This window comes from Schistocerca americana, chromosome 9 (genome assembly GCF_021461395.2).
Source record: "Schistocerca americana isolate TAMUIC-IGC-003095 chromosome 9, iqSchAmer2.1, whole genome shotgun sequence".
Classification (NCBI taxonomy): Eukaryota; Metazoa; Arthropoda; class Insecta; order Orthoptera; family Acrididae; genus Schistocerca; species Schistocerca americana.
The window spans coordinates 121111498-121138921 of NC_060127.1; the positions used below are offsets into that span (position 1 = coordinate 121111498).

The 27424-nt window shown below is 41.2% G+C and overlaps 1 protein-coding gene across 1 annotated transcript in view; it reads left to right on the forward strand.

The window, feature by feature from the left end:
- Positions 1-15938: 15938 nt before the first annotated feature.
- Positions 15939-27424, forward strand: part of LOC124550729 (esterase FE4-like) — a 108481-nt gene continuing 96995 nt past the window's right edge. The window contains exon 1 of the mRNA XM_047125449.1: positions 15939-16102. Coding sequence (XP_046981405.1) covers positions 15953-16102 — 150 coding nt within the window. The 5' untranslated portion in view covers positions 15939-15952. The remainder of the gene's footprint in view (positions 16103-27424) is intronic.

Here is a 27424-nt window from a genome sequence, read left to right on the forward strand (position 1 = left end):
CCATTTTAAAACAGTAACAAAACGAAAGGTATACCTTGACACACTAAAATTCTTACACGGAAACTGTTATATCCAGGTACAACACAATAACCTCTTCAGTCTGGTTTATTAAATCACATCACTTTTTAACAATTATGTTAGCCAAGCGTCTACCCAGGCTCACACTCAGGAGTAATGCATAATTAAATTTTGGTTATACCAATGTCCGAATGTGCATGGTGGGGTGCACGTTCCGTAATTATTCCCAGGTCCAGTGAAGTTCAGTCTCTCCGAGTGAAGTCGCAAGATTTTCCGCCGAGCAGCCAGGTAACCTCGAGTGGGTGGCATCCACAAGCAGCTGGAACACGGCGTACTGCACTTCCCGATGAGAACTGTCGTTTGCGGCGGCGGCCGGGTTTATATAAGGCTTGCTAGTTAATGGAGCCGTCGGCTGGGGTCGCTGTTTTCCAGGGAAAACCAATCGCAATGTTTCCTGGCGTAGCCAATTGCTGTGTGCTGAGAAACGCGCGCGCGCGAAGTCGGCCAGCGATGGTAGCCGTGAGCCGCCCGGAGAAGTGCGGCCAGCGATGTATTTCTCGGCCACGTAAGGGAGCGTGCGTGTGAAAACGGCCAGAGAAGTGCGGCCAGCGATGTATTTGGCGGCCGCGTACTGGAGCGCGTTGTTCGGTGTTTGTTAGAAGCGGTGTATACCACATAAACGTTATGTGTAGTAGTGCCTGTACTGTAAAATACATCTGTATTGTACGATACGATATTGTTACTGTGAGTGAAAGTTTTAACATCTGTACATACCTTATTACAGTACTGAATTGACAAACAACTGACTTGCACTTAACAGTTTCAAATATGAGTAATCACACGGTAAAATATGTTCTGTTTTAAGGAAAACGAAAAAAGTCCTCCTCAGGGGACACTGCCTTAACGAAGCGCTGTCCATGCGGGTGAGGATGTTTGCATGCTCTTGATGCGGAGGGCTTTGCCTGCGGTGGCTTAGCTACCAGAAGGGTCACCCAAGCCGGACAGGTCGAAGGGGAGGAGCCGGACAAAGTGTGTCAAACGACCTACCTGTCCCCATTTTCCTATTCTCATCCTGTACCTGCCTTGTCCTTTTTCCTACCATCTCTTGTCATAAGTAAAGAGTGGGGTGGACAGTGATCCTTAGCCATAGTGAAGGAAACCTGTCCAGTGGTGACAGCTCCGAAAAATAAGCCTCTCAGGCTAAGAAGTTGAGTAGTATCTGTCCCGCGAAGAATTATCTTCAACTGAGCATTGAGGTGTTGAATGCACTACCCCAGGTGATAACCAATCCACAGCCACCCAAGACGGTAGCGGACCTTCGGATTCTGGGGATTCCGCACCGACATGCTTTGTGGATGAGTCAGAGTATCCTCAAATCACCAGATGTAAACTCAGATTGAGACACAAAACTTCTTGGCAACATTTAAGACTAATTCACTGCTCAAAGTGGTTAAATTCTAACATCTGACCAATTCACTAACACACTACAACATAGTACTGACAGAAGTACAGGAAACCTCTCCAAGACGTTGTATATGCATCCTCTCCCTCAATTGTACTAACAAGGGCTACAATGTAGTCAACTTACATGCTCCAATGAAACAGGACAACAGGCAGAACTGACAAATTCTGGGAAGACTTAGAAGATATTCTCTCTAAAGTTAGGGAGGCACACACTGTCATACTGCTTGGTGACTTCAATGCCCAACTAGGAAGAGAGAAAATTACAGAAATATAGTGGGCAACTCTCTGGCACATATGAGAATCAGCCGCAATGGGGAACGGTTGGTGGATCTGTGTAGGATTTTTGGGTTGGTCATGAAGTCTACCTACATCAAACACCTGCCAAGGAAGCAGAAGACTTGAATTTCACCTAACACCAACTTGAGTGATTCCAGATAGATCATGTGGCCATTTCCAGAAAATGTCAAAAGGAAATTCAAAACGTGAAGGTATTAAGAAGTACTAATCTGGACTCAGACCAATATCTCTCTCAAAATGAGACTCCAACCTATAAACACTACACAGTACCTCCAAGATGGTAAGATTTGGCCTAGGGCGACTTAAGAACAAACACGAAGTAAGCCAGAGACTGTACAGTACAGATTTCAACAACTGGGACCAACTGAAGGAGACTTTTGAAGACAGTCAACGAACTCGCCCCCCCCTCACGAAAAGAAGGAATCATCTATGGTGGAATGAAGACTGTGACAATGCAATAGCCCAAAGGTAGAGACTCTGTGATCAACCCAGCGAAGACCTCAACTACAAATAAACCATACCAAACCTGGACTCACTGTCTCTGTCATTGGAAGAAGTTGTACAAACCATTCAACTTCTAAAGTCTAATAAGGCAGCTGGAGAGGTATCTACCTGGAAATGTGCTGGAAGCAATGCCATGGGCAAGTTCATCATCCAGGACATCTGGGAAACAGAGAAATTACCACCTGATTGGAACACGGCTCTGATCCATCCGCTTCATGAAAAGGGAGATTTTGCTGATCTGAAAAACTACCATGGAATTTCTCTTGTCCCACTAACATACAAGATTCTCTCCAAGGCGTTACTAACAAGGGCAGAAAATCAGCTGGACAGGCAACTGAGAGAATATCAGGAAGAGTTCAGGAAAACCAGATCCTGTGCTGAAACTGTATTGGAATACTCCAAGATGGTCGTCACCTTTGTTGATTTCAGGAAAGCCTCAGACTCTGTTGATAGAGAAACACTTAACAAAATACTCCAGGAAATAGGACTACACAACAAGACCCACACTCATTCTAGAAACCTTGACCAACACCCACTCCAATTTAAATTCAAATTTAGATTCAAATTTAGAGGTGAGATCTCATAAAGCTTCGAGATAAAAACTGGAGTGAGACAAGGGGATTGACTCTCCCCACTTCTCTTCAACTGTGTCCTTGAATAGGTTGAGAGAGAATGGCGCAAGGAACTGACCAGTTTGGGTGTTCAGAGTGGTGTCTACCTGGGCCAAAGAACGAAGGACTGATTGTAGATTGCCTTTCTTTTGCAGCTGACATGACAGTGATTGCTGATTTTCTTGAAATGGCAACAATGCAGGTAAACTGCCTCAGAAAATAGGCAGCCAAAGCGGGTCTTCAAGTATCGCTGGAGAAAACAGAGTTCTTCATCAACATCAAAGAAGCGAACAGAGAGATGTTACTAAACCAGGAAGAGAAGTTTAAGTATTTCGGCGAATGGACTGAACCCAACTTGTCATGAAAAACGTCATTACCCACGAGTCAACAAATTGTAACTAGCCTATCGACTGACAGTGAACACCTACAACAAAAAAATGCCTGAAAAGTAAGCGCTACACATCAGTTATATGACCAGAAGCCCTGTATGCCATGGAATGTCTTTCCATGAACTGGGGAGGTCTGATGAAGAAATTGGAGGTCTGAGAGGGGAGAATCCTCTGGAAGATCCTAGGCCTGGTAGAAGAAGATGGGTAATTCAGAAGGCGACATAACGCCGAGCTCTACGAACATATCGAGAGGCTTTCTTGATTGTGTAAAAAAAGAAGGGTAGCTTTCTATAGCTGTGTTGCAAGATTGCCTCCGAACAGATTGACCAACTGTCTGTTCTCCTTCTTCCAAAACAAGAAGGTTCGCACCACTTGGCTGACTGAAACTAAAACGGACATTAAAGAACTGGAAATAACTGATCTCCAGAACATACAGTCTGTGAGACATACTCTGAAGGAAGTCCAAGGATTTCAGGAAAAGCTCCGAAGAAAGGTACCCCCTGGACAGGGGAAAGGAAAATGAATTACATCGGCAGAGGATGCGACAGTACTGGGCAAAGATCAAAGCTCAACAGTTAAACAAGCGTGGTCTAAACAAAGTATACCCATTCGAAACAAGAAGAAGAACGAAAAAAGTCTGTAATGTTTAGTAGATAGCGAACGTGGTTTTGCAGCGATGTTTCACCCTTTCCTAATCCACAAAAATGTCTATCGGGGTAGAAGTACAGCTTTGTTCGATGTACTGAGTGGCTATGTCAAATGTGTTTTTAATGTCATCTTTGCGGTTCTTAACAGTTATTTGAGTTACAGCGTCAACGGCTTGGTGATCAGTTACGTAGGGTTTCGTTGTGCAGTCAAAATCAGTTAAACTGATCCAGTCACTCACGTCACTGCGCTCAACTTCGGTTGTGAATACACGGTTTACGTTCAGTTTTATACACTTCAGTTTGTAAGAAGTACACAGCCACTAATGTATAACACAAATACGTGCACAATAACACTTACTGATAGAGTCAGAAACTAATCATTTCATATTAAAACTGATCGGACTGTCGCAACTATCAACGGTCAACTGGCTACTGATCCAGATCGCAGACGATAAGTTATCGACAAAAATCCAGTCCTGACTGTAGCATCGGCGTGTGTACGTAGGCAAATGCGGGAAATGGGATGGCCGGATTAAGTGGGGAGTCGGACCATCCGAGCTCCCATTAGTGACGTTCTACTGTGACTAATTCGTAGAAAGATAAAAGGTAATATGAATGTTTGTTGGGACGAAGAAAAAATTGTTCAGATTGATTTCAAACATAAATGATTGAGTGTCCAAGCCTGATTCCAACAAGTTGATGGTCGAATCCATTGTTTCACAAAAAAATCGTCTATATTTATCACACATTTCAGTGGATGAATCTACAGATTATTTGTCAGAGTCACCGTATTTGTTATGGATTTTTCTTTGACGGTAATTTTGAGGAATCAACATCTACATCCTTACATTTTTGAGTTGTTTCAGCCCAAAATGATTCAAACAATTTCTCATAAATTTAATCCATATTAAAACGGTTCATATCATATTATTGGCCAGGGACTTCCTCTGTAGGGCTATGTTGACCGTATCAATGTGACCAAACAGTTTTACCAGTTACTGAACTGTCATTTTTTGAAACATTTAGAAAAAAATTCTTGATGTTTTATATAGCTGGACAAAATGAAGACATTGTCAAGTACCTTAGGGACCACCTTTTAGGACAGAGCGGTTTCAAATTTGCCTTTAAGTGAACAAAATATATTAAATCCTTCATAACGTTCAGTGTAGTTCGACATTCTAGGATTGCTTTTGCAGTCTCTTGTAGTGTTAAGGTTAAAGAGTGTGCAAGGATGTGCCCAAATCGCTTCTCAATTTCCAAAAACTTGGCCTGTACACTACTATATTATCTGGCCATGTTAGCAGAACCATCATAGCATTGGCCTCTACAATTAGACGCAGGCATATCAAACTGTCCTAAAATAGCGATAATAATCCAAACAGAGCCTTTGTGTAGTAGTTTGTTTACAGTATATCGCTAAAGAACATTCTTTTATCAGGAACAAAGAATTAACGATTCTGATACACACACCTATTGCTCTTTGGTGGCTATGTCTACTGCTTCACCTGCTATGATTGCAAATTACTCCTCACTTTTGACCCCATCCAATAAATATCTAAGAATTAAATGATTCAAAAGAGTCAAAATTTCATTTTGTACATCGTGGGCTGTCGATTTATAAGTTTTGCGCTGTAGCCACATTAAAATTTGTTGGCAATCATCCCACTAAAGGCGTAATAAATTAGCAAAGTGACTTGTTTCATCAGTATGTCGTATTGTAAGCCCCTGTACTGCTAAGCTCTGTTTTCTTTTATTTAGATCAATTTTTTTTAATGTCTCTAAGAACATTGACATTCAATTTTAAGGTTTCGAATTTCAGTACATCTTCTCTGTGGCATCTTCCACGAACGTTCAACTTTTCTGACACTTTCTTCCAGTTCGAAAAACCAGCTCACACGAAATTTTTTCCTATGTTACAAAAAAACTGTAGACGATTTTGTTCAAACATTTGTTAGCAAATTTAGCAAAAAATAACACCTTATACATTATTGTAATCAATCCATGCAAATGTCTGGCCTAATGAGTGCTGGTAACTGCGTTGTTTTTTGCTGGAACTTGTTTTTTGTTACTGCCACACTTCCGTCAATACTTTTAACCTTTCACACAGAGTCCCACTGACACTAGGTCTAGGTTCATTGGCACGAACACCTGTCGACTAGCAATTTTCTTTCTAATTTGTCCACTTTTAACTGGCCAGTTTCTAGCATTACGCAAGACTAGGCGGCCGCTTAAGGCGACAAAATTTTAGGGGTGGCAAGACACAGAAAAATTAATTTCAGATCAGACAGCACAAAAGTTGAGCAAATGAAGAGAAAAAAATAAAAAAGAGAAAAATTGAAAAGTATACGAACAGTTACTTCATATGTCTTTACTTACTTTGCCGAACGTAAATACATTTACCTGAAAACTAAATCAGCCGCCACTGACAATGGAAACTCCCCGTCGCACGCCGCTCAGATTTGGTGGTAAGAGGCTAAGTCGATAGCCTGTCAAAAGTGATCACAGGTCAAGCATGAAGAAGCTGTACTGAACTGTGAAAAAATCAAAATCGACACACTGAACGGTCCAAGAAGTGTAATACAGCGCAGCCATGAACAGAAGTGGCATCGTGGATAAGTGGTCGCTTGTTGGACTGCATCGCGGGCGAGTAATTGTGAAACCGCCCTGGTATATTACTTTTCTTTTTTCGCTGTTCACTGTATTCAGATTTGTGTCTGTGTCGTGGTGAAGCGTCTGTTTGCAACAGCGGGGTGAAGGAAGGGACCTATTATGACAGTTGATTCTGCACAACTACTCTATTAGTTGCCAAAAGGATTTGGATTTGGAATGGGAACCGCAAAAGTTTGATGAAAAGGCGACAAGTAAATCGAGTACTCCAATGAAGAACACTTCTGGTAAGCCGCATTAGAGACAGTACGTGTGTCTCTTACCGACCCATCTAATTTGTACGCCTGGTGAAGGAGTGATACATGCCTCCTTTCAGGTGAATGTGAATGTGATCACTCCCAAGGAAATGATGAAAGCATAGTATTTCGTCACAGAACTTGCACCTAATGAACGCAACAGTTTCTCTATCAGATAGTTTCTCTGTGCTCTATCAAAACATATGTTTATAATGTTTTTGAAGTTATTTTTCGTTTTGGAAGTTTTGACTCTTGAATTCCTTTGTTGTAATATAGTTCACACCCTTTATTTTTTGTTTTCATTTCTGTCAGCCGTCTATGTTGTCCCTCACCTGCTCTCACCACTCATCACATTTACTCGCGACGGAAACGTATTCTTACCACACAACTCATATTCAATAATGATGTGTAGTATGCCAACTACCAAGACTACATAAAGAGAACAAATATTTCAATACATTGACGAACGGTTCATAATATTACGTAAAAAAGTAAATAAACGGCACGCTGGAGTTTTGACCTCGGCTCGTCCGCTTTCACAGTCCAACACTATGACCACTTAAAAAAAAAAAACAACAGAAAACTGAATGCCGACTGACCACTTTTTGTGATGGTTGTATTTAATTTACCCCCATTAAAATGCATTTGAAATTATTAAAAATTTTAAGAAGAAAATATTGATAAGTGTAATTTACAGTTTAAGTAGCTGTGATGGACGTTTGAGAAAGGAAATAAAATTATTTACAATTTAATTGATAGTACTTTAGGTCATTAACTTTATTTAACAGTTCTTCTAATTTTTGAAACAAAAAATAAAATAAAATGAAACCGTACCAGCTGGTAGGTAGGATCGAACCAAGATCGCGACTGAACCACAACGCCACGGCTATTTTACCGTTGCTCAATGTGGCACTTATTAAGCTTGGACCGTTCACTGTTTCCGTTAAGCTAATTTTTTTTCCTTTCACAGTTCAGTACTGTTGTGTTGGCTGAAGAGCCAACACCGTGTTACGAATGGAGGCCGAAATGCACGCGTTTTAGCTCACGCAGGCTGGCGTGAGGAGGGAAGGACTATACTGACGTGAGGTCTGGAACATGACAAGGAATTACAATTCAGAAAGCGGACTAAATAGTTTGATACTTAACTTTAATCCATTAATGATGAACGTCGCTCTTGACGGTACATGATTCACAATATTATCTGTTCAGAATACATTCTTGAAGTAACTGAATATGGCGCCTTGCCAGGTCGTAGCAAATGACGTAGCTGAAGGCTATGCTAAACTGTCGTCTCTGCAAATGAGAGCGTATGTAGACAGTGAACCATCGCTAGCAAAGTCGGCTGCACAACTGGGGCGAGTGCTAGGGAGTCTCTCTAGACTAGACCTGCCGTTTGGCGGCGCTCGGTCTGCAATCACTGATAGTGGCGACACGCGGGTCCGACGTATACTAACGGACCGCGGCCGATTTAAACACTACCACCTAGCAAGTGTGGTGTCTGGCGGTGACACCACAAGTACACTTTCTTCCTGTTTCCATGCTTGATCCACGTTCACTTCCTGGCGGGCTTACCACTAACTCTGAGGGGCGTGCAAGAGGGAGTGTCCCTTGTGAGTACCAAGCAGGAACAAACATGACCTGGACTGATCTCTGTCGAGCGCTGGTGTGGGTCACATGCGTTAACAAAGAATTTACGAACTGCATCATGATCGTCCAGTACACGTATGATGAATCATCTGAAATAAGCATAAAATTAGGTACTGTAATTCACAGTATTACTTCTGATAAATTTTAACTGTCACTCAATGTTTGTAGCACATAACAAGAAAAGTGCATTTTGAAATTTCATTGTTGTTCTGTACAAGAAAAAAATCTGAAGCCAAACATTTGCTACACAGAAGAAGGAACATTCCAAGTCAAGTAACTTACTTTGAAGCAAGAGTTTGATGAAAAAAATGTAGTTAACAGGACTCTTTTCATTATGACTCGGTGTTTAACGACCACCGTGAGTATCTCTATGCACGCCCGTCCGTAATTTGGGAGCAATGACTCCACGGAAAGGAAAGAGCCAGTGCGTTTAGACAAACACAACATCCATGCCTCGTCAGGATTCGAATCCGGACCCATCTGCGACAAATGATCAGACGTCAATCGCTTGGACCATTCCGTCGCCGGGACGACTAATAAAATATTTTAGAATCCTCAATAGAGAATGCAAACATGTCGTCATTTATTTATTTAATCGGAAGAATGTGCACCCTGAAAAAGATGAAATTTAGTCCTCATTCTAGAAATATTTCAATTAAAACAGAGACGGACTAACACCACGATTATGCAGATCTATTTCGATGCTATAACATGTCTCCCATCAGTATGGCACTATTTATAAATTCAAGAAAAAATTAATTCGCTCCACAAAATAGTTCCACACCGGTATTAGTGTATTTTCTCGCAATTAAATAAAATAATTAATTGATGACAACTTTGGTCGCACAGGTTTATTCAGTTGGTTTATAGTTTATAATGTTCAGCACATTCTACGTATTTGAATTATATTCAGAAATTTCAAAAACTGAAGACAAAAAATAATAAATTGATAACATTTCCTGTCCTCAAACACTTTTTGGGAAACTGAAGGCAATGCACGAAATTTGAGGACTGTCTCCAAAAATTCTAATGTTTAAAAATCGAGCGAGGTAAGGCAGTGGTTAGCACAACGGACTCGCATTCGGGAGGATGACAGTTCAAACCCGCATGCAGGCATCTTCATTTAGGTTTTCCGAGTTTTCCCTAAATCGCTTCAGGCAAATGCAAGGATGGCTTTCCCACGCCCGGGTTCCCAGGTTCGATTCCCGGCGGGGTCAGGGATTTTCTCTGTCTCGTGATGACCGGGTGTTGTGTGCTGTCCTTAGGTTAGTTAGGTTTAAGTAGTTCTGAGTTCTAGGGGACTGATGACCATAGATGTTAAGTCCCATAGTGCTCAGAGCCATTTGAACCATTTGAGCCAAGGATGGCTCCTTTGTGAGGGCACGTCCAACTTTCTTCGCCATCCCTCCCTAATAATGTTTAGAAGTATAACAGGAGACCTGCCCCGTCTATCGTTGGATGTTGGCGAAGGGGGGTTGGGGGACATGGGGGAGACCGACGTTATTAAAATCGTCACATTTCAATTCCCGCCCAGAGCGGAGAAACTCCTACCAACGGCCCCTGAAAAAGACTGTTTAATAATTCGGCCAAGTCACAGTGACACTAACTTACCAGTGACGCTGTCCACTGTTAGTGCACACGTCTATACGATAAGAGGCTTGGAGATAAACTACAATCGGACATTTCTGCTTTGTTCCCCTCTGATTGCTGACAGTTGCCTAACTTCACGCTGCTTCAGAATGTTTACGGTCGCGTTTAACTTCTCTCCCTATGGAAGTGAAGTTAAATTACCGTGACTGAATGACATCTAGTTTCATGAATGGAAACTTCTGGACGAGAGAAGTCAAGTCCCCAATATTTTAACACAAATGTCTCCCACGATCCCAGGTATACATTTAATTCCTTATGGAATTCTCAAGTCTATAAAACAAAATGATTTGACAGTTATATTTTATAATCTTAATGTGTCTGCCTCTAGATATCTAAGTCAGCACCTGGAATAAAATTTCAGTGGCTCTCCATAATTTCGGCGATCGGCGACTCTGAAAATTCTTAAAATAGTCAGAGGCCCAGCCGTACGCCGCAGGGAAGTCGTATTTGGTGCTATGACGTTTTCACTCCACAGCAGGGGAATCAGTGTCCAGGTTTTGTATTAATTTCTATAAAAGTCCAAAAAATAATCTCTCAAATTAAACTACCGTGGTGCAGGCTCTACTGATTTCCCAGAATGCAAAGTGCCCTATGAGTTACGACACACCAAATAATGTTTCGAGCCACAGACGAGGGAGAAGTTAAAATAAACAAAGAATCAAACGTACCTTTTCCATTCATGAAATTATATTTTTCCACAAATGATCTTCATAACTACATTTCAGGATTCATCATCCTATTGTATGAGATGGAATGTTAGCATAATTAATCCAATTCCATACAGCATTCAAAATGCCGGCTTACAACAATGCCGCTAATTATAGTTCCATTGCGATCTTACTCCCCGCAATTCTAAATCAGAAGTAAGGAAATCCGTAATACACGTAATGTTCCACATTTTATCCACAGAGCTTCTCTATCGCAGTCATGATTAGTCCTTGATCCCTATAGATCACCTGTGCAGTTATGCATAAACATTTGCACTAGAAGAGAAAAACTGAGAGAAAAAGGGTGATACTACAAGCTGACAACATCAGCCACATAACACTACTGTGCACCACAGCAGTAGTTAGCTATTGTGTGATTAGTGTTGATTCGTATGCTGTGTTGTATGTAGTAATTGTCAATATTATTTACAAAAATGATTAAAGAATCCTTACCCGCACCTGGCCCTTCTGGCGACTCGTCATGAACTTTCATATCACTGCAGTGACGCATTAACCCATTAAATATTTGTTTCTCTTATAAATTGCGGGCTGGCTGTGGGGCTTGTCCGGGCAGCCAGTGCGCTACGAACCGATAGTAAGCTTCCACCCCCAGCATGCCTCCGTACATGGACTAAGTAAACACGTGTGGTTAATGCAAACACATGGGAAACTCCGTAAAGACAGTTCCTCACGTGCACAGATTAAATCAGTAGCAGATAAAATGGCAATAGCTCGTTAAACCGACATTTTTCTCGTACTTAATCATTACATACTATTATGGAACATAGCACATACAGGTTTAACAGATATCCCGATAAAGGAGTTGAGATACGCACGTTTGAAGGGGGAGGGGAGCATTTCTTAAGCAGCACTCTGAGGCATAAAATGCACCGGGCATAATACAGGGAGATTCAAAAAGAATACCACAACTTTAAAAATGTGTATTTAATGAAAGAAACATAATATAACCTTCTGTTATACATCATTACAAACAGTATTTAAAAAGGTTTTTTTTCACTCAAAAACAAGTTCAGAGATGATCAATATGGCCCCCTCCAGACACACGAGCAATATCAACCGATACTCCAACTCGTTCCACACTCTCTGTAGCATATCAGGCGTAACAGTTTGGATAGCTGCTGTTATTTCTCGTTTCAAATCATCAATGGTGGCTGGGAGAGGTGGCCGGAACACCATATCCTTTACATACCCCCATAAGAAAAAATCGCAGGGGGTAAGATCAGGGCTTCTTGGAGGCCAGTGATGAAGTGCTCTGTCACGGGCTGCCTCGGGTAGTTTGGTTTTCAGCCTAGTCAACAGCGCCTCAAGCGAACAAATGTACAACTAAATGAAACTTTATAGCTCCCTTAATTCGCCGACAGATAGTGCTTTGCTCTGCCTTTTGTCGTTGCAGAGTTTTAAATTCCTAAAGTTGTGGTATTCTTTTTGAATCACCCTGTATACCAGCAACGACTTTTTCTTCAATACAATATATATGAATTGATTACTTAAATTTGGAACACCGTACTACTAACTATGACCATCAATCCATCAGTTTAACGAGTAATGGTTGCAAAACACTGCCACGAACTATTTACAGAAGAATGGAAAAAATGGCAGTATCCAATGACGGGGAAGATCAGATTAGGTTTTGGAGAAATGTAGTAACATGCAAGACAATACTAGTCGGACGACGTACCTTACAAGATATGTTGAAGAAAGGCAAAAACACGTTCATATCATTTTTAGATTTAGAGAAATTTTTACTGATTTTCACTGGTCTACACTCTAAAATTCTGCAGGTAGCAAGGATAAAATACAGTGACCGAAAAGTTATCTTCAATGTGTTCAGAAATCAGACTGCTGAGACTCAAAGGGTATGACACTTATAACTGCTGTCTGGCTGTAGCCATTCCCCGATGTTATTAAATCTGTACATTGGGTAAGGAGTAAAGGAGACCAAAGAGAAACTTTGAAACGGTATTAAAGTTCACTGAAAATGAACAAAAACTGAGAAGTTTCGCCGACGGCATTGTAGTGGCTCAAATGGCTCTAAACACAATGGGACTTAACATCTGAGGTCATCAGTCCCCTAGAGCTTAGAACTACTTAAACCTAACAGACCTAAGGACATCACACACGTCCATGGACGAGGCAGGATTCGAACCTGCGACCGTAGCAGGAGCGCGGGGTCGGACTGAAGCGCCTAGAACCGCTCGGCCACAGCGCCGGCTGACATTGTAGTCAATGGCAAAGGAATTGGGAGAGCAATGAATCATGTCTTGAAAAGACGTTGCAGGAGGAACAACAACAAAAGTAAAACACGCCTAATGTAATGTAGGTGAATTAAATCAGGGGAAGGTAGACGAATCAGATTAGAAAAAGAGACACTAAAGGTGGTAGATGAGTTTACCTATTTGCGTAGTAAAATAACTGAAGATGGCGACAGATGAGAGGATATAAAATGCAGACTAGTAGTAGAAAGTTTTCTAATACTGAATGTAAATTTGAATGTTATGAAGACTTTCCTGAGGGGTGTTTTCGTGAATGTAGCCCTGATTACATGTTAAATGTGGATTGTAAACAGTTTAGACAAGAAGGGGATAGCAGCTTTTGAAATGCGATGCTAAAGAAGAATGCTGGTGAGCTAAATGTAAGAAGAGATCGAATGATAGGACACATCTTCAGCCTTTAACCCATTAACTGTCAATTTTTTTCTTCCAGTCTGTATTTGTTTCTGGGTTGCCTAATTGAGAGACTGGGATAAGCGATGTAAAATAAAAACTGATATATTCTTGAATTAAACGCTATTTTTTAGAGAATCCTCAAATGGGGATCGTGGCACTTGCTACTATCTTTTTATATTTCCTTTTATTTTCTGTGGCAGACAACAAAGCATTCGATATGGAGTCCTATATTGTGCACGGAGCACTGCTTCCTTGCATTTTTTTTTTCTTTTTTTTTTTTGTAAATTCCTCACTTTCTTTCTTCCCTCGATCTTTTGAGTTCAATCACGTGTACGGTTCGAGAAGTCGTGAGTTCAAATGGAACACAAGAGGTGGATTCCTTCGGGTATAATGGACGTCCTCTCATTTTTGGATCAGAAGCAGCGGATGACTGAGCACGATATGCCGTTGCCACCATTCCTCTGAATTGGAGAAGTGGGATATTTTCATTCGTGAGACAATGTGTGACAGGAATAGCTTATGATCGCCCAGTGGTTGAATCCTAATCTCACCGGTTTCCCGCAAATGAAGTGTTTTAGATAATGGTGTCCATAATGTCGTAATGTCGAACCATTTACTCGTCAATGTCTAGGCAATCATAAAAAACTTTAAATTTCGTGAATTTCTTATTCAGGGCGTCTATCACAGGGATACTTTTGAAACATTTATCCCTGTCGTTAGCTGTGACTCTGTTCAGATGTGTATTATCATTGAAGTGAATATGGCGCTAGATTTCCAGATATCTACTGCAGCTCATGCACTATCGTAGCACCGTATATCAAAATCCTCACCTTCATTCCAATGTAACTGTACCTTTGGGAGAGCCTAGTATCCAGTGAAGAGTAATATATCTAAGAACGTTTTTAAGGACTCATTGGATCAAAGTTGTGATCATTGTTGTGTGTAACATATTGAACACTTTCACTGGCAGTCAAATTCGGTACTTGTTCATCAAAAAGTTCTTAAAAGCAATCAATTGCAGGCTTTCCATTTAAGGCTGTTCAGTTTCTGCTAGGTCAGCGTAAGTTTCACTATAACTTGTTTCCTCAGCTGTTAAATTAGAAGTGACATTAGTTTTCATTCTCTTCTTGCGATGGTGTGCATTTCCTCGTCCTCCCTTTATTCATTGGTACCAACTTCGAAGACATCTGGAACATCGGCTGGAAGAGTTTCGTCCAATATATTTTCTTCGAGAGCATCACAGACAGGCATTTCATCTACTCGATGTGGAAGGACCTTGACGATGTCAGTGGGCTTATACATTCCACCTCATCACCAGAAGAATGCACGAAATTGGGGTCATTTACAGTCTCGTCAGTTTCCTTTATATAAAGTGCTTTTGAACGATTCATTGTGCCTAGCGAGAAAAGAAAAACAAAATACGATTTTAAGCAGAATCTGCTACGAGCCCCAAATGGAGATGGAAATTCAGAGAGCCCTCATGTGGAAATAAAAAAGCCTTGGAAATAAACAAACGATAAACGTCTTCTAAAACCATTACAGAACATTCAAGTACACACCTGCTAGAAGTTATGTACATAAAAGTATAACTATGCTGTTTTTAAAATGTTCACCTTGCGTAACTCTGAAAAACCTTGCTTCTTCACACAAATAGCCATGTAAAGATCACTAATTTAACAACCACTGATTAACAATCAATGAATAAGCTTGAAAAAGATATACATAACAATAAAGAATAGTAACAATTGCTGCCAACATAATTACAAATAAAAACATTTTCGTTAGAAACACAAATCTCAAAACTGGGATTATGGCAGTTAATTTTTTAAGGTATAGTCTGTCTGGTAATGAAAGCAAGTGTGGTCAGTTAATTCTGCAGAGAGAGATGAAGGATAGATTACATTACCCATGTTCATTCAAATAGATGCAGTTTGCAGTAATGAAGAGGTTTGGACAGAAAGATTAGCCTCGGAGAGCTGCGTCGAACCTCGCTTCAGACTGAACACACAACAGCAACCGATCCAAAGTCAAGTGTCAGTACGAAGCTATAAGTTACGGAATAATGACGTAGTTTAAACCGTTCAGAATCGTCTAACAAAGAGTTTGTTCCTCTGTGAACACAATGAATGGCACTGTGCAGCGTTGTTGTAGAGAAGCGATTATACAGCGGTTAGGTAGCACCAACGATCTAACTGCCGCCGCACTGCTCGGCGGAAACCCTCGTCCCAGTGTTTCGCAGCTGCCCCATTAGAAGCTACACATCACAGAATGACTCACTGCGGCGGTTTCTGCCTCGTCACTGTGAAGAGGCAGAGGCTGTCGTAATCTTATCCTTCCACGGCGCCATCTGTTACGTAACCACCTGGAGCCGACCAGCCACAATATAAGAAGGCGCATTTCAGCGGCGGCGGCAAACGTAGCGGCTAGCATGGCGGGCGCAGAGCAGGCAACGGTGAAGGTGCGCATCCTGCAGGGCGAGCTGCTCGGCCGCCGCCGGCGCACAGTGTGGGGGTTCCCCTACTGCTCCTTCCAGGGAATCCCCTACGCGGCGCCACCGGTCGGACCTCTGCGCTTCAAGGTGAGTCCTACAGCAAGGTTATACGGTTCAGTGAAAGACTTGCGAGGAATGGGTGCAATGATCTGTACTTCATTTATCATGATCTCGGCCCAAAAACCTAGAAAACGCTACAGTGATGTGACAAAGGTAATGGAATAGCGACATACTCATATGGTGATGGCGGTAGTAACGTCTATACAAGGTATAAAAGGGCAGTGCATTGGCGGAACAGTAATTTGTACTCAGGTGAATCATTTGAAAGGGTTTCAGACGTGATTATGGGCCCACGACAGGAATAAACAGACTGAACGCGGAATGGTAGCTAGAACAGAATGTACAGGACATTCCTTTTCGGAAATCGTTATGGAATTCAATATTCCGACGTCCACAGCCCCAAAAGTGTGCCGAGAATACCACATTTCAGGTGTTATCTCTCATCAAAGATAACTCAACAGCCGACGGCCTTCACTTAACGACCGAGAGCAGCGTCGTTTGCGAAGAGTTGTCAGTGCTAACAGACAAGCAACACTGCGTGAAATAGCCTCAGAAATCGATGTAGGGCGTATGACTAACATATGCGCAAGGACAGTGCAGCGAAATGTGGCATTAATGGGCTCTGGCAGCAGTTGACTGACACAAGAGCTCTTGCTACCTCTACCACATCGCCTGCAGCACCTCTTCTGGGTTCTTAAGCATATCGGTTGGATCCTACACGACTGGAAAACCATGGCTTGATCAGATGAGTCCTGTTTCAAGAGCCAATCGTAGGGTTCGAGTGTGAGGCAGACCCCACGAAGTCAAGGATCCAAATTGTCAACAGGACACTGTGCAGGCTGGTGGTGGCTCCACGATGGTTTGGGCTGTGCTTACATGGAGTGGACTGGGTCCTCTCGTCCAGCTCAATCAACTGAGACTGTTTGCATATCAGTTGTGTGCATTGTTAGGTAAGGTGACATTTCAATAACTGTGATTCTCAGTGTGTTTCAAGGCAGTTATGTTACCGATTAGTTCTTGTTGGACATTAATGATAATCACTACAACAACATAATGTACATGAGAGAGTTCTTCGTTACCTGAACATTGAACAACTGACGATGCTGAATATCCTGAAAAAAGCACATTCTGTGAGAAATAATAGGAATCTAAGTTTGATGAAAATCCTCATCTGCATTTCTCTAGCCGCTCTTAGGTCAGTATAAAGTCATCGCAAAGAGGCGATCACGTTTGTCTGCATGGCAATCTTCCACAGCACCTATTATAATCAATTAGTATAGATTTTTTCCATTTTAAGCTTACCGCAAATAAATTTAGAGTGTTTTCGCCAAATGTATTTCGCTCTCATTTATGAAGCGTCTTCTACGGTCAGCAACCCTATGAATAGCAAAGCATTTTCCATAATGCGCATTACCAAGCGGGGAAGGGGGGGAGGTACTTTATGGCTATCCTAAAAAAAATTTAAAAATTTCATAATTGTTGTTGAATTATATTACCTGCATACTTTTTGAAGAGATACTGATGTGTAAGGAGTGTCCAAAACCTGAAAATACCTTTTAGCAATATCAATTACAGAGTTTTAAGACCAACACAAAAAATGTTAAGAACGCAAGTTTCGTTCATTGTTGCCGACTTTTCCTCGAAACATATTTTTAAAGAGGTTCTGATGTGTAAGTGAGGCACAGAATCCGGAAATACTGGATACGACGTTCATTAGCGAAAGTGTAATCTCGTACTGATATGTAAATTTTGAGTTAACTTTAACTGGAAGGTTTAACGTTTAAAACATATGTACACTCTACTGGAGTAATTCTTTTTAAATACTTTTCTTCAGAATTTCAAAACATAAATTACTGCAAATTTTTTCAAAAGGTGGGCATAAAATTCTCCCAACCCCACTCCCCACCACCCCAGGTAGTATTGCGTGGGTTAATTTACTGACGGTGTTTTTGTCACTTGTTTACACATTCTGCAAGCAACTGCTTTTAGCTTCATTGTTAATTGCTAGTGGAGGCCAAGCTCGAAAGACAATTTATAAATCTGAATGAGAAACCAATTTTCTTCCGACCTCAATCTGTGCTAACAATTAAGGAAACAGCAGTGATTTGCGGAACATGTAAACAAGAGACGGTAACTGTGAAGGTGCTTTACAAATAAAAGCAAAACATATCTGGTGCAAAATACTCTTTAATTATCTGCAGTAACGTTAAGATGGAAAAAGCCAGTAATAACTTAAGAGGCTCATTTCGCAAAAAGCACAGATGCGGAAATACGCAAGCTAACCAAAGAATGCAGCGTGGAGCTAACGGTAGAAAGGAAAATCTGGTATATAGGAAACGAAAATGTTGTTGTCCAAAAGTCGGAGATTAGAAAGTTGCCAAATATGCGATATCACAAATATCTCGAGCAGACAGCTGTGGACTTCGCAACGTGATGCCGATATTCTATACAAGGTAACGGTTATCACATTGATGTATCTCTTAGTTTCTTATAACATCATGATGTCTGTTAAAACCTGTTAATGATATGACGTCGTTCTTAGCTGGTCCAAGTAGCCTCTGGAGTAATCTACAACAATTTTTTCGCTGTGCACCAGTGCAGATACCTTTTATTTATCGTATCACCAGTTCAAACAAATTTGTTCTTTTTCTTTCGTACTGCTTGATGGTGTTGGTGGCAGGAAGTGATAACCCTCAAATTAATAAGCATTATTCTCATTACATAAAATATTATGTAGTTCTGGTAACTATTAGTTCCATGTGTACCACTAGAAAAGATGTGTGCTATACGTGATATCCCAGGGGGAATGGTCAGTATTCGGAGATTTGAGAAGATGACCATTTGAACGAAAAAACTTTATAAGGACATATGCCCTATTCCGATTTTTTCCGAGTTAGAAGACATGTAATGTACGTTGTTATTTATTTTCAATATCATTCAGTACATTGCAACGTTCTCAAATCTCTACACTTATAGCAGTTAGTAAACACTACAATGTGTGTTATACAAAGCATTGATTGAAAAATACATATGCTTAACACGTTCACTGCTTAGCACTATCGTACACCTCACAGTGCAGCTTTAAAGAAGTTCTTAGTAAATGTTCGGTAACCCATGGTGAACTTCAGTGCATTTCTGTACTGTTAGGAGAACATGATGCGTTGATTGAATGCCTCTGCACGTTTCCTGATGAGGCGTGCAGCCACAGACCATAGATATCCTTCTATGCTCTGTGCCTACAGCGCCCACGATGCGACCAAGCAGTTCATCTCGCGTATTCGCCTTTCATTTGTACGCCTCAGAATTCATCCAGCCCCATCAACAAAAATCTAATGGCGTAAGATGTGGCAATCTTGGTGACCATTTAATTACTCCATCACAACCAATCAAGTGATCAGGGTGAGTTAGGTAAAATGTGGAGAGGCTCTGTCATGCTGGAAGTACTGTAAATTGTACTCTGTGTGACCAAAGGAACGTCCTCACGATGTTCAGCAAACGAATTTTCGAAAACATGCAGCTAATTGTGTCCCGTCATTCCCCCTTCCAATATGACTCTACTGTGACCGATCATGTCGCACCAAACAATGGCCGGGAAATGACTTGGAAATTAGTTTTCAATGCAGCGTGTGGATTTTACTGCGACCATCAGTAATGAATGTTTGTTCCGAGTAAATGTGGCGTATTCAGTGAATAATAGTATTAATAGAAGCAAATGACGAGTGCGTGAATAGTGATGTGGAAATTGAAATGGATTAATAATTGCTTCAATAATCGGAAAAACTTATTGGAAAGAATAGTTGCAAAAATTTTGAAGGTAATTTATGAATTTGCCTACAATCTTGGATGAAATTTAACTGATATATCAACAGACCTTTAATATCATTACAGTCAAGGTCGATAAACATAATTTGCATTGTATGCTGCTGCTTCCAGTAGTGTGTGGTACCAAATAATCACCGCAACCATCGAAATTGTCGATCTTCCACTCGAAGCACAACATTTTTAGTGTAAGTAAACCAAGTTCAATAGCTGCCCATCAAGTCTGAGTCGTTACCTTCGCATTAATTGCGCTGTGCTTAGTCTTGATTGTGACAATGTCGATGCAGGAACGCTCCTCCGGATACCGCGTAAATTACTCTTGTCTGCACCGAACCTCTTGATGCGGGATCTGGGCGGCGAGTGAAATGATGAACAGACAGGATTTGAACTTAAAACCGTGCGAATAAATATTCCTTTCTTTATTAACTTTTTTACAATATTTTTAATGAACGGTTAAAATACAAATTTTTACAATGCTGGTGCGAGGCATCCAAGCATACATCCGTAAGCTACCACTTCCTGAAACAAATGTGTAAAGATACATGAATTAATAAACTGAAGATCTTATTTCGTACTTTGTTTCATACAGATATTTAACCTTTTATCAAAACATTATCCTTGCCATAAAACAAATCGTTGATTTACCTTTGCTGGTGTCTTTGATATATAGCTCATTCCGTTTACATACTATCATCAGGATATGCAAATATTTCACTATGTTATTCTACAAGTACAACTAAAGAATAAAGTTGATATAAACATAGGTCAGCAAATGTTTAGTTACGGAGTTACGGCTAATGAAAGATGTTAGTGTTGGCCTGGTGAATTTAATAAAACATTTCCCAGACGTGCATCTGCTGTAGTTTTCCAGAACATCCATAGAACCAAAGATTATTAAACAAGTAAATTTGTTTACTTTCCATTAAGAATGTAGAAACGCTTACGTCATTGTCGGCAACCGTTAGTGATTCATCAGATTTTCACTATATATAATATATAATAAATAATACGTATATAATAAATAATGACATAGCACTGATCGCACAGGACATTACCGATGCACAGAAACAGCTAGAATTATTACAAGAGCAGGCAGCAAAAATAGGATTACAAATTTCATTTGAAAAAACAAAATTTATGACTGACATCAAAGATGCACCTTCTGACCTAAAAACTGGTAATAACCACATCTCTCGAGGTAAGAATTTAAATATTTAGGTGAATGGATTGCAGAAAATTGTAATGAATAGATATCTGTCAGATCAAGAGTCCAGAAAATGGAGACGGCGTTTCAATTAACAAAAAACATTTACAACAAAAATAGTCTCTCGTGGAACTGCAAAATATGACACTACACAACAGTAATTAAACCCGAAGTTCTTTACGCATCTGAGACACTAAACCTTCAAAAGAGGAATTAGAAGTGAAAGAACGTAAAATAATGAGGAAAATCCTAGGACCAAGAACTAAAGATGGTGTGCAATATCCAAAACCCAAGGCAGAAATATATAAAAAATATCTCCAAAATAACAGACACAATGCGCATGAGAGAATCCAATTCATGGGGCATTTAGAAAGAATGGACTCAAACAGGTTAACGTACAAAATCCATACATTTTTAAAGGACAAAATTACAAGACCGAACTGGTACAAACAGTCAGAAAAAGACCTAAGAGAATTAGGGTCTCCAGATCTACATGACAGAAATGAAATCAGAAAAATCACAAACACGCGGGGTTTTGAGGAAGAAGGGAGAAAAACTAACCGACGTGGTCTACGCAACGAAAGCTAGCCCTTTCGTTGTTTATGAAGGAATATTGGGCGAAAAGGAAGGCCAACAAATGTTGATTACGCGTGGTCCTGAGTGATCCATCCGCGAAGAAGAAGAAGAAGAAGAAAAATAATATATAATGAATAATAAAAAATAGCCATCGTGCATCTTGTCATTGGTTTACACACCACAGTATGAAGGAACGACATGATGAGACCACCAGCAGACGGTACTCGTATGTTGTTTATTTACCCTCAGACAACCAGTTTCGGTCAAGTGAACGTTTTAAAGTAACGGATTAAAATTGCATAAGTTTAAGAAAAGGTTCCTTGGCACCAAATACATGTATTTTTCAGATGCAGTTGTTTCATCTTATATAATATAAATCCGTGATTTGCTGTGTGTGAGAAAATAACCATGTCATGAGACAATGGTGGCGTTCTTTAAGCACATTGAAGCTGTACCTGCAGAAACTATTTCAGCACTCTAACGACTGCTACTTGTAGTCGGTAATTTGTACAACTGCCGTTACATTTGTGACGTGTTAAGTGCGGTGACTGTTTCCTACCTTCAAGATCTCAGTGACTGCGTTCCAACAAAATAACAGGAGACCGCGTTTTCGCTGCGCTGCGCTGTCCTGACCCACCCTGACTGTAGCACAAGCCAGCACTCTCTCCAGCTGCGTCTTGGGTTTCCGGAAGACTGTGCTGTGGCAACTCGGCAGCCACTGCGATCCATTAAGTCTGCCATGGAGTTGAAGCAGTGTGGAATGACGTTAGCGCAAATGTCGCAGCGGCATGGTGTAGAACAAGGGAAGCATGGAAGGGAGAACCCAGAATACAAGCGTAATTTGTCCTTTCAATGGCCAGATTTATTTAACCACCATGTAAAAGAGCATGAATAAATGGATCTCAGATAATTATGAGTGAAAGGAATAATCGGCTTTAACAAATGATTTCACCTCAACCAGCCACAAAACTCAGTGCCAGAATAAATATAAAACAGTAATTTAAAAAAAAAAACTTCTTTCCCTGTGAAACAGAAGCTGCTCAATAGGAGAGATATGTTTAAGACAATTTAACAAAAGGTCATTTACGACCTTCAGAGGATTTTTGGGAAACTAAATAAGTCCTTTAATCAAACAGTCCCATAACACACAAGAGGGCAAACGCACTGCTAAAATCAGCATAAAACCCACTGAAAGTTTTATCAAGTACCAAATCAGTAGGCCTGGCGCTCTGGCCGAGCGGTTCTAGGCGCTTCAGTCTGGAACCGCGCGACCGCTACGGTCGCAGGTTCGAATCTTGCCTCAGGCATTGATGTATGTGATATCCTTAGGTTAGTTAGGTTTAAGTAGTTCTAAGTTCTAGGGTACTGATGACCTCACATGTTAAGTCGCACAGTGCTCAGAGCCATTTGAACCATTTTTGAACCAAAACAGAAAAATAGATGAAGGTTGTCCACACGTGAGGCAAGTACAGTCCCAGTAATTATATTTAAATGAGTTGGAAATATTCGCATAACATAATGATCAAGACATAACTTTGTGCATATGCAACTTAAGAAAAAACTTAGCTACCCGAAGTTCATAACACGGGCAGTACAAGTATATTCCAAAGGAAATGTACAACTTCAAGTAAAATTTAAAATAAGGCTCCACAGATCAGATCATTAAGTATGTAACCACTACTTCACTTAAGATTTATTAGCAGGCAGCGAGAACCAGCGCGCTTTGGGCACTTGCGGACACACCTCGAGGGCAGCGAATGAACACCAAGGCGAATATACTACACCTACAAGCCCCTGCGGCCACCAGCCGCTGAAAAACCGGCCGCGAGGCTCAGAAGGCTAAGCACGGCTGTAACAGACAAGACTTAGGTGAAACACAGGCCAAACAAACAAGCAAGTATTAATGGCCACATTCTCGAGAATTGGTCAGGATAAGGCCTTTTAATATACCACCAGATTTCAAAAATGTGTCTTTTACGAAATTTCCAAAATACCATGAATGTACAGTAGTGGCCAAGGTAATGTCTATTAAACCACTCAGCTGAAGAAAATTATCCACACGAAAACTTAATGAATGTCCACAGAATAAGATCTGACTGTAATTTAGCCAAACCACTCTGGAAGGAACGTTGCGTAAACCAAACAGCTATGTAAGGGAAATGACAAGCTGACCTCTACAAGGTGGTGCCTAATAATTAGACCTTACAAGCAATGCTACCTTCCTTGATGTCTATATATGGATATCTAAAGCACAGTTTCTACACATATACCCTATTAAATACAGGAAATTTCTGTTAAAGCAAACAAAATATAAAATAAAAGATTAAATGCAAAATCCTTAAAAAACCCTTAAGATCCCAATTAAACCTGCGAAATTTTTACGACAGGTTATTGCCAAAACCCATTCCCATTTACAGCACAAGAAAGCTGTCAGCCATATCAGTGGGAAATCTAACATTAAGGTAAACCACTCAATTTAGTCTTTCACACTGCGTACAGCCAGCACAAATACATTACAATGAATCTCACAGTGGTACACAGAAATACCCAGCACAGGAACAGTTACACATACATCCAAGTATTTCACTGATCATAAATATAGCCGGCCGGTGTGGCCGTGCGGTTCTAGGCGCTTCAGTCTGGAACCGCGTTACCGCTATGGTCGCAAGTTCGAATCCTGCCTCGGGCATGGATGTGTGTGATGTCCTTAGGTTAGTTAGGTTTAAATTGTTCTAAGTTCTAGGGGACTGATGAAATGAAATGTCGTGTGACTAGGGCCTCCCGTCGGGTAGACCGTTCGCCTGGTGCAAGTCTTTCGATTTGACGCCACCTGGGCGACTTGCGCGTCGATGGGGATGAAATGATGATGATTAGGACAACACAACACCCAGTCCCTGAGCGGAGAAAATCTCCGACCCAGCCGGGAATCGAACCCGGGCCCTTTGGATTGACACTCTGTCGCGCTGACCACTCAGCTACCGGGGGCGGACTAGGGGACTGATGACCATAGATGTTAAGTCCCATTTTTGAATAAATATAAATAATTTGAAGCAACAGTTAATTACGCTCCATGTGTCAGTAAACCATCGAGCGCAGGAAATAGAGGTGGGCGTATCGTAATGTGTGAAATACTGACCATAAATGCATGATGTCGCAGATATTTAATAATACTGAAAATATCCAGGGTGGCTTCCGGCACCCAGTCCCACACAGCACGGAATATCAGCGGATACAGACAGAAGGACGCTGTACTCAGCTCTTTGTCTTAATTACGACTTCACCAATTACACCAAGTCTTGACATAAAAAGAGCTAATGGCCGACTGGCACACCAAATCCGGAACTCAGCCCGTGACGTCGTCTGTTCCGCTGTCACTCGCTGTCTAGCTTTTACTGCGCCACCAACTCTGCTCTGGGCCTGCTTTAGTACTCGCTCTGCCAGAGAAAATCAGCGACGAGCTTCAGTCGATTCGCGCAGTCAATAGTAGTGCCAGCGAGTAATGCCCTAAGTCAAGGCACGTGAAATCGATTGTGAGTCCCCAATGGCTGAGTGTATACCCTCATATCAGCTACGAATTAAAGCGGGTACCCTTGCAAAATATGTTGTATGCGCACAAAAAGTAAAATTTCATCACCTTGCTGTTGTTTCTAGCGCAGCAGTGTATTTATATCTCTTACACCTCATCGCCCAGTCACTCTTACACTTATGGGGGCGTTAAATGAGTAGTGCAACACATTCTTTTTTTCCCGGCCAATTTCGGTTGAAAAAATGCCGCATTTGCTGTGGAACACAGTAGAATTGAAACCGGGTTGGTAGGTACTCATAGAGCGCACAAGCTAAGGTTACGATTGTGGATGGGGCCGTAAACAGTTACTGTGAGCTGCACAATCAAACACACAACTTCATTTTTCTAAGAACCACTTATTTACACAATGCTTTAAAAGATCACAATTAGACAATACGGCTGAAGGCTTGAGATGCTTTCTGGGCTGAAAGCCCAAAACCACACCAAAACAAGAACGGCTGAAGGCCCGGCTTAGAAATCAAAAGCAAGATAAATAGAAGGTCATTTAAAAAAAACAAAACACATGCAATTGAAAAAAATTTGCGGCTGAAGGCCTACACTACACGTCTGAAGAACAACTATACTTAAAACACATTAATAAAGTATTTTTTCTAACCAAGAAATTTCTTTTTAAACTTACAACAGAATGGCCGAAAGCCTAATTAAAGAAATATTAACTGATTGCACGGCTGAAGGCCACAAACATTTAAAACAACGGCAGAAGGCCTGAAAAACAAGTCAGACAAACAATTTAAAATTAACACATTTCTTGTTATAAAAAATTTCCTTATAGAATACACACGGCTGAAGGCCTTATTAAAAGGGGTTAACGTAAATCCTCGGCCGAAGGCCACTCATAACACATCGAACAACTAACGGGTTAGGGCCTGTATTCCAAACAATTTTAGATAGAACAAATTTTAGGAAAAAAATACTCTTTTTTAAATAAAAAATCTTCAAAATTTTAATTTAACACGGCTGAAGGCCTCTATGTAAATTTAAAAAGAACTGAATTAATACACGACCGAAATGAAAATCATAATCTGAAACAAAGTGAACAACTGGTGCTCAGAAGTGTTCCTAGGGTCGGCCTGAGAAGGTAGCTCAAACTTGAGGTTAGACAGACAGCCAAGAGCTGAAGTAAAATAATGGGATGGCAACCCAAACTAGGGACGGCCCAAGGACCGACTAACAATTTACCAATTCCCTTCTGTCCGACCACGGCACAACGATGGAAAATATCGGCCACAGACGACCATACTAACAGCACTATGTCCAGAAATCGGCGTCTAAAAACAGACAAGCGAACAATAACCACTCTAAGCAAAATATGAACCAAACAACATAAAAGGCTGTCGGACTACACGCCGTGCCGGACAGCATCAACACGACGAGGAAAGGCACACTGCTGGAAGACTATGCTAACGACCAGAGCAGGTAACTGGGGCGTTAACGTCCACAGGGCAGAAAATACCTCTGGTGTACTTCACTGGCAAGTAACAGTCAATTTAATAATTAATCAAAATATAGGAAGACGGCTGCATGATTTCGCCGACTCCAACATACTATAGGTTGCTGCTAGACCTAATGGCCCAGGGAGCAACAACCCGCAAATAAACGGAGAGATGTTACAATAGTTGAGGTTTCATAACAGGTTAACTGATCACTCAACTTCAGCGTCGAGGTTCGCTGGGCAACGAACTTCGCCGTTCTCGCAACTAGCGCCTCACGATCCGACAGTGCGTGCACCCCGCCAGTGGTCCCAGCCTGGCCTCGCGAGGAGACTTCCTCGCTGCTCCGTCCCACCCGACTGACTACCACACACACCACCACCACCCAGAAATACTAGTGGGCACACCAAAGATAGTACGACAGTACTAGCATCGCTAAGCGCTGCTGCTGCCACTCAAGGAGGTAAGCCAGCAACTTCGTTATACCAGTAAGTAAGGAAGAAACAAGACGTCACTCAATGTGACAAAATGCCAAAGAACAAACGGCACGAACGCGAGCCTACACGGCTCAACAATATAACAGCATCAGTCACTACAGTATCATGAAGTTCTGATAGCTAGCAAAGCTATCTCTAGCCTTCAAAATGGCGTCTGTGATGGAGGTGCAGTCCAAACACAGAGATGTCATTGCGTTTCTTTTGGCGGAAAACCAGAGCATTTCAGATATTCATAGG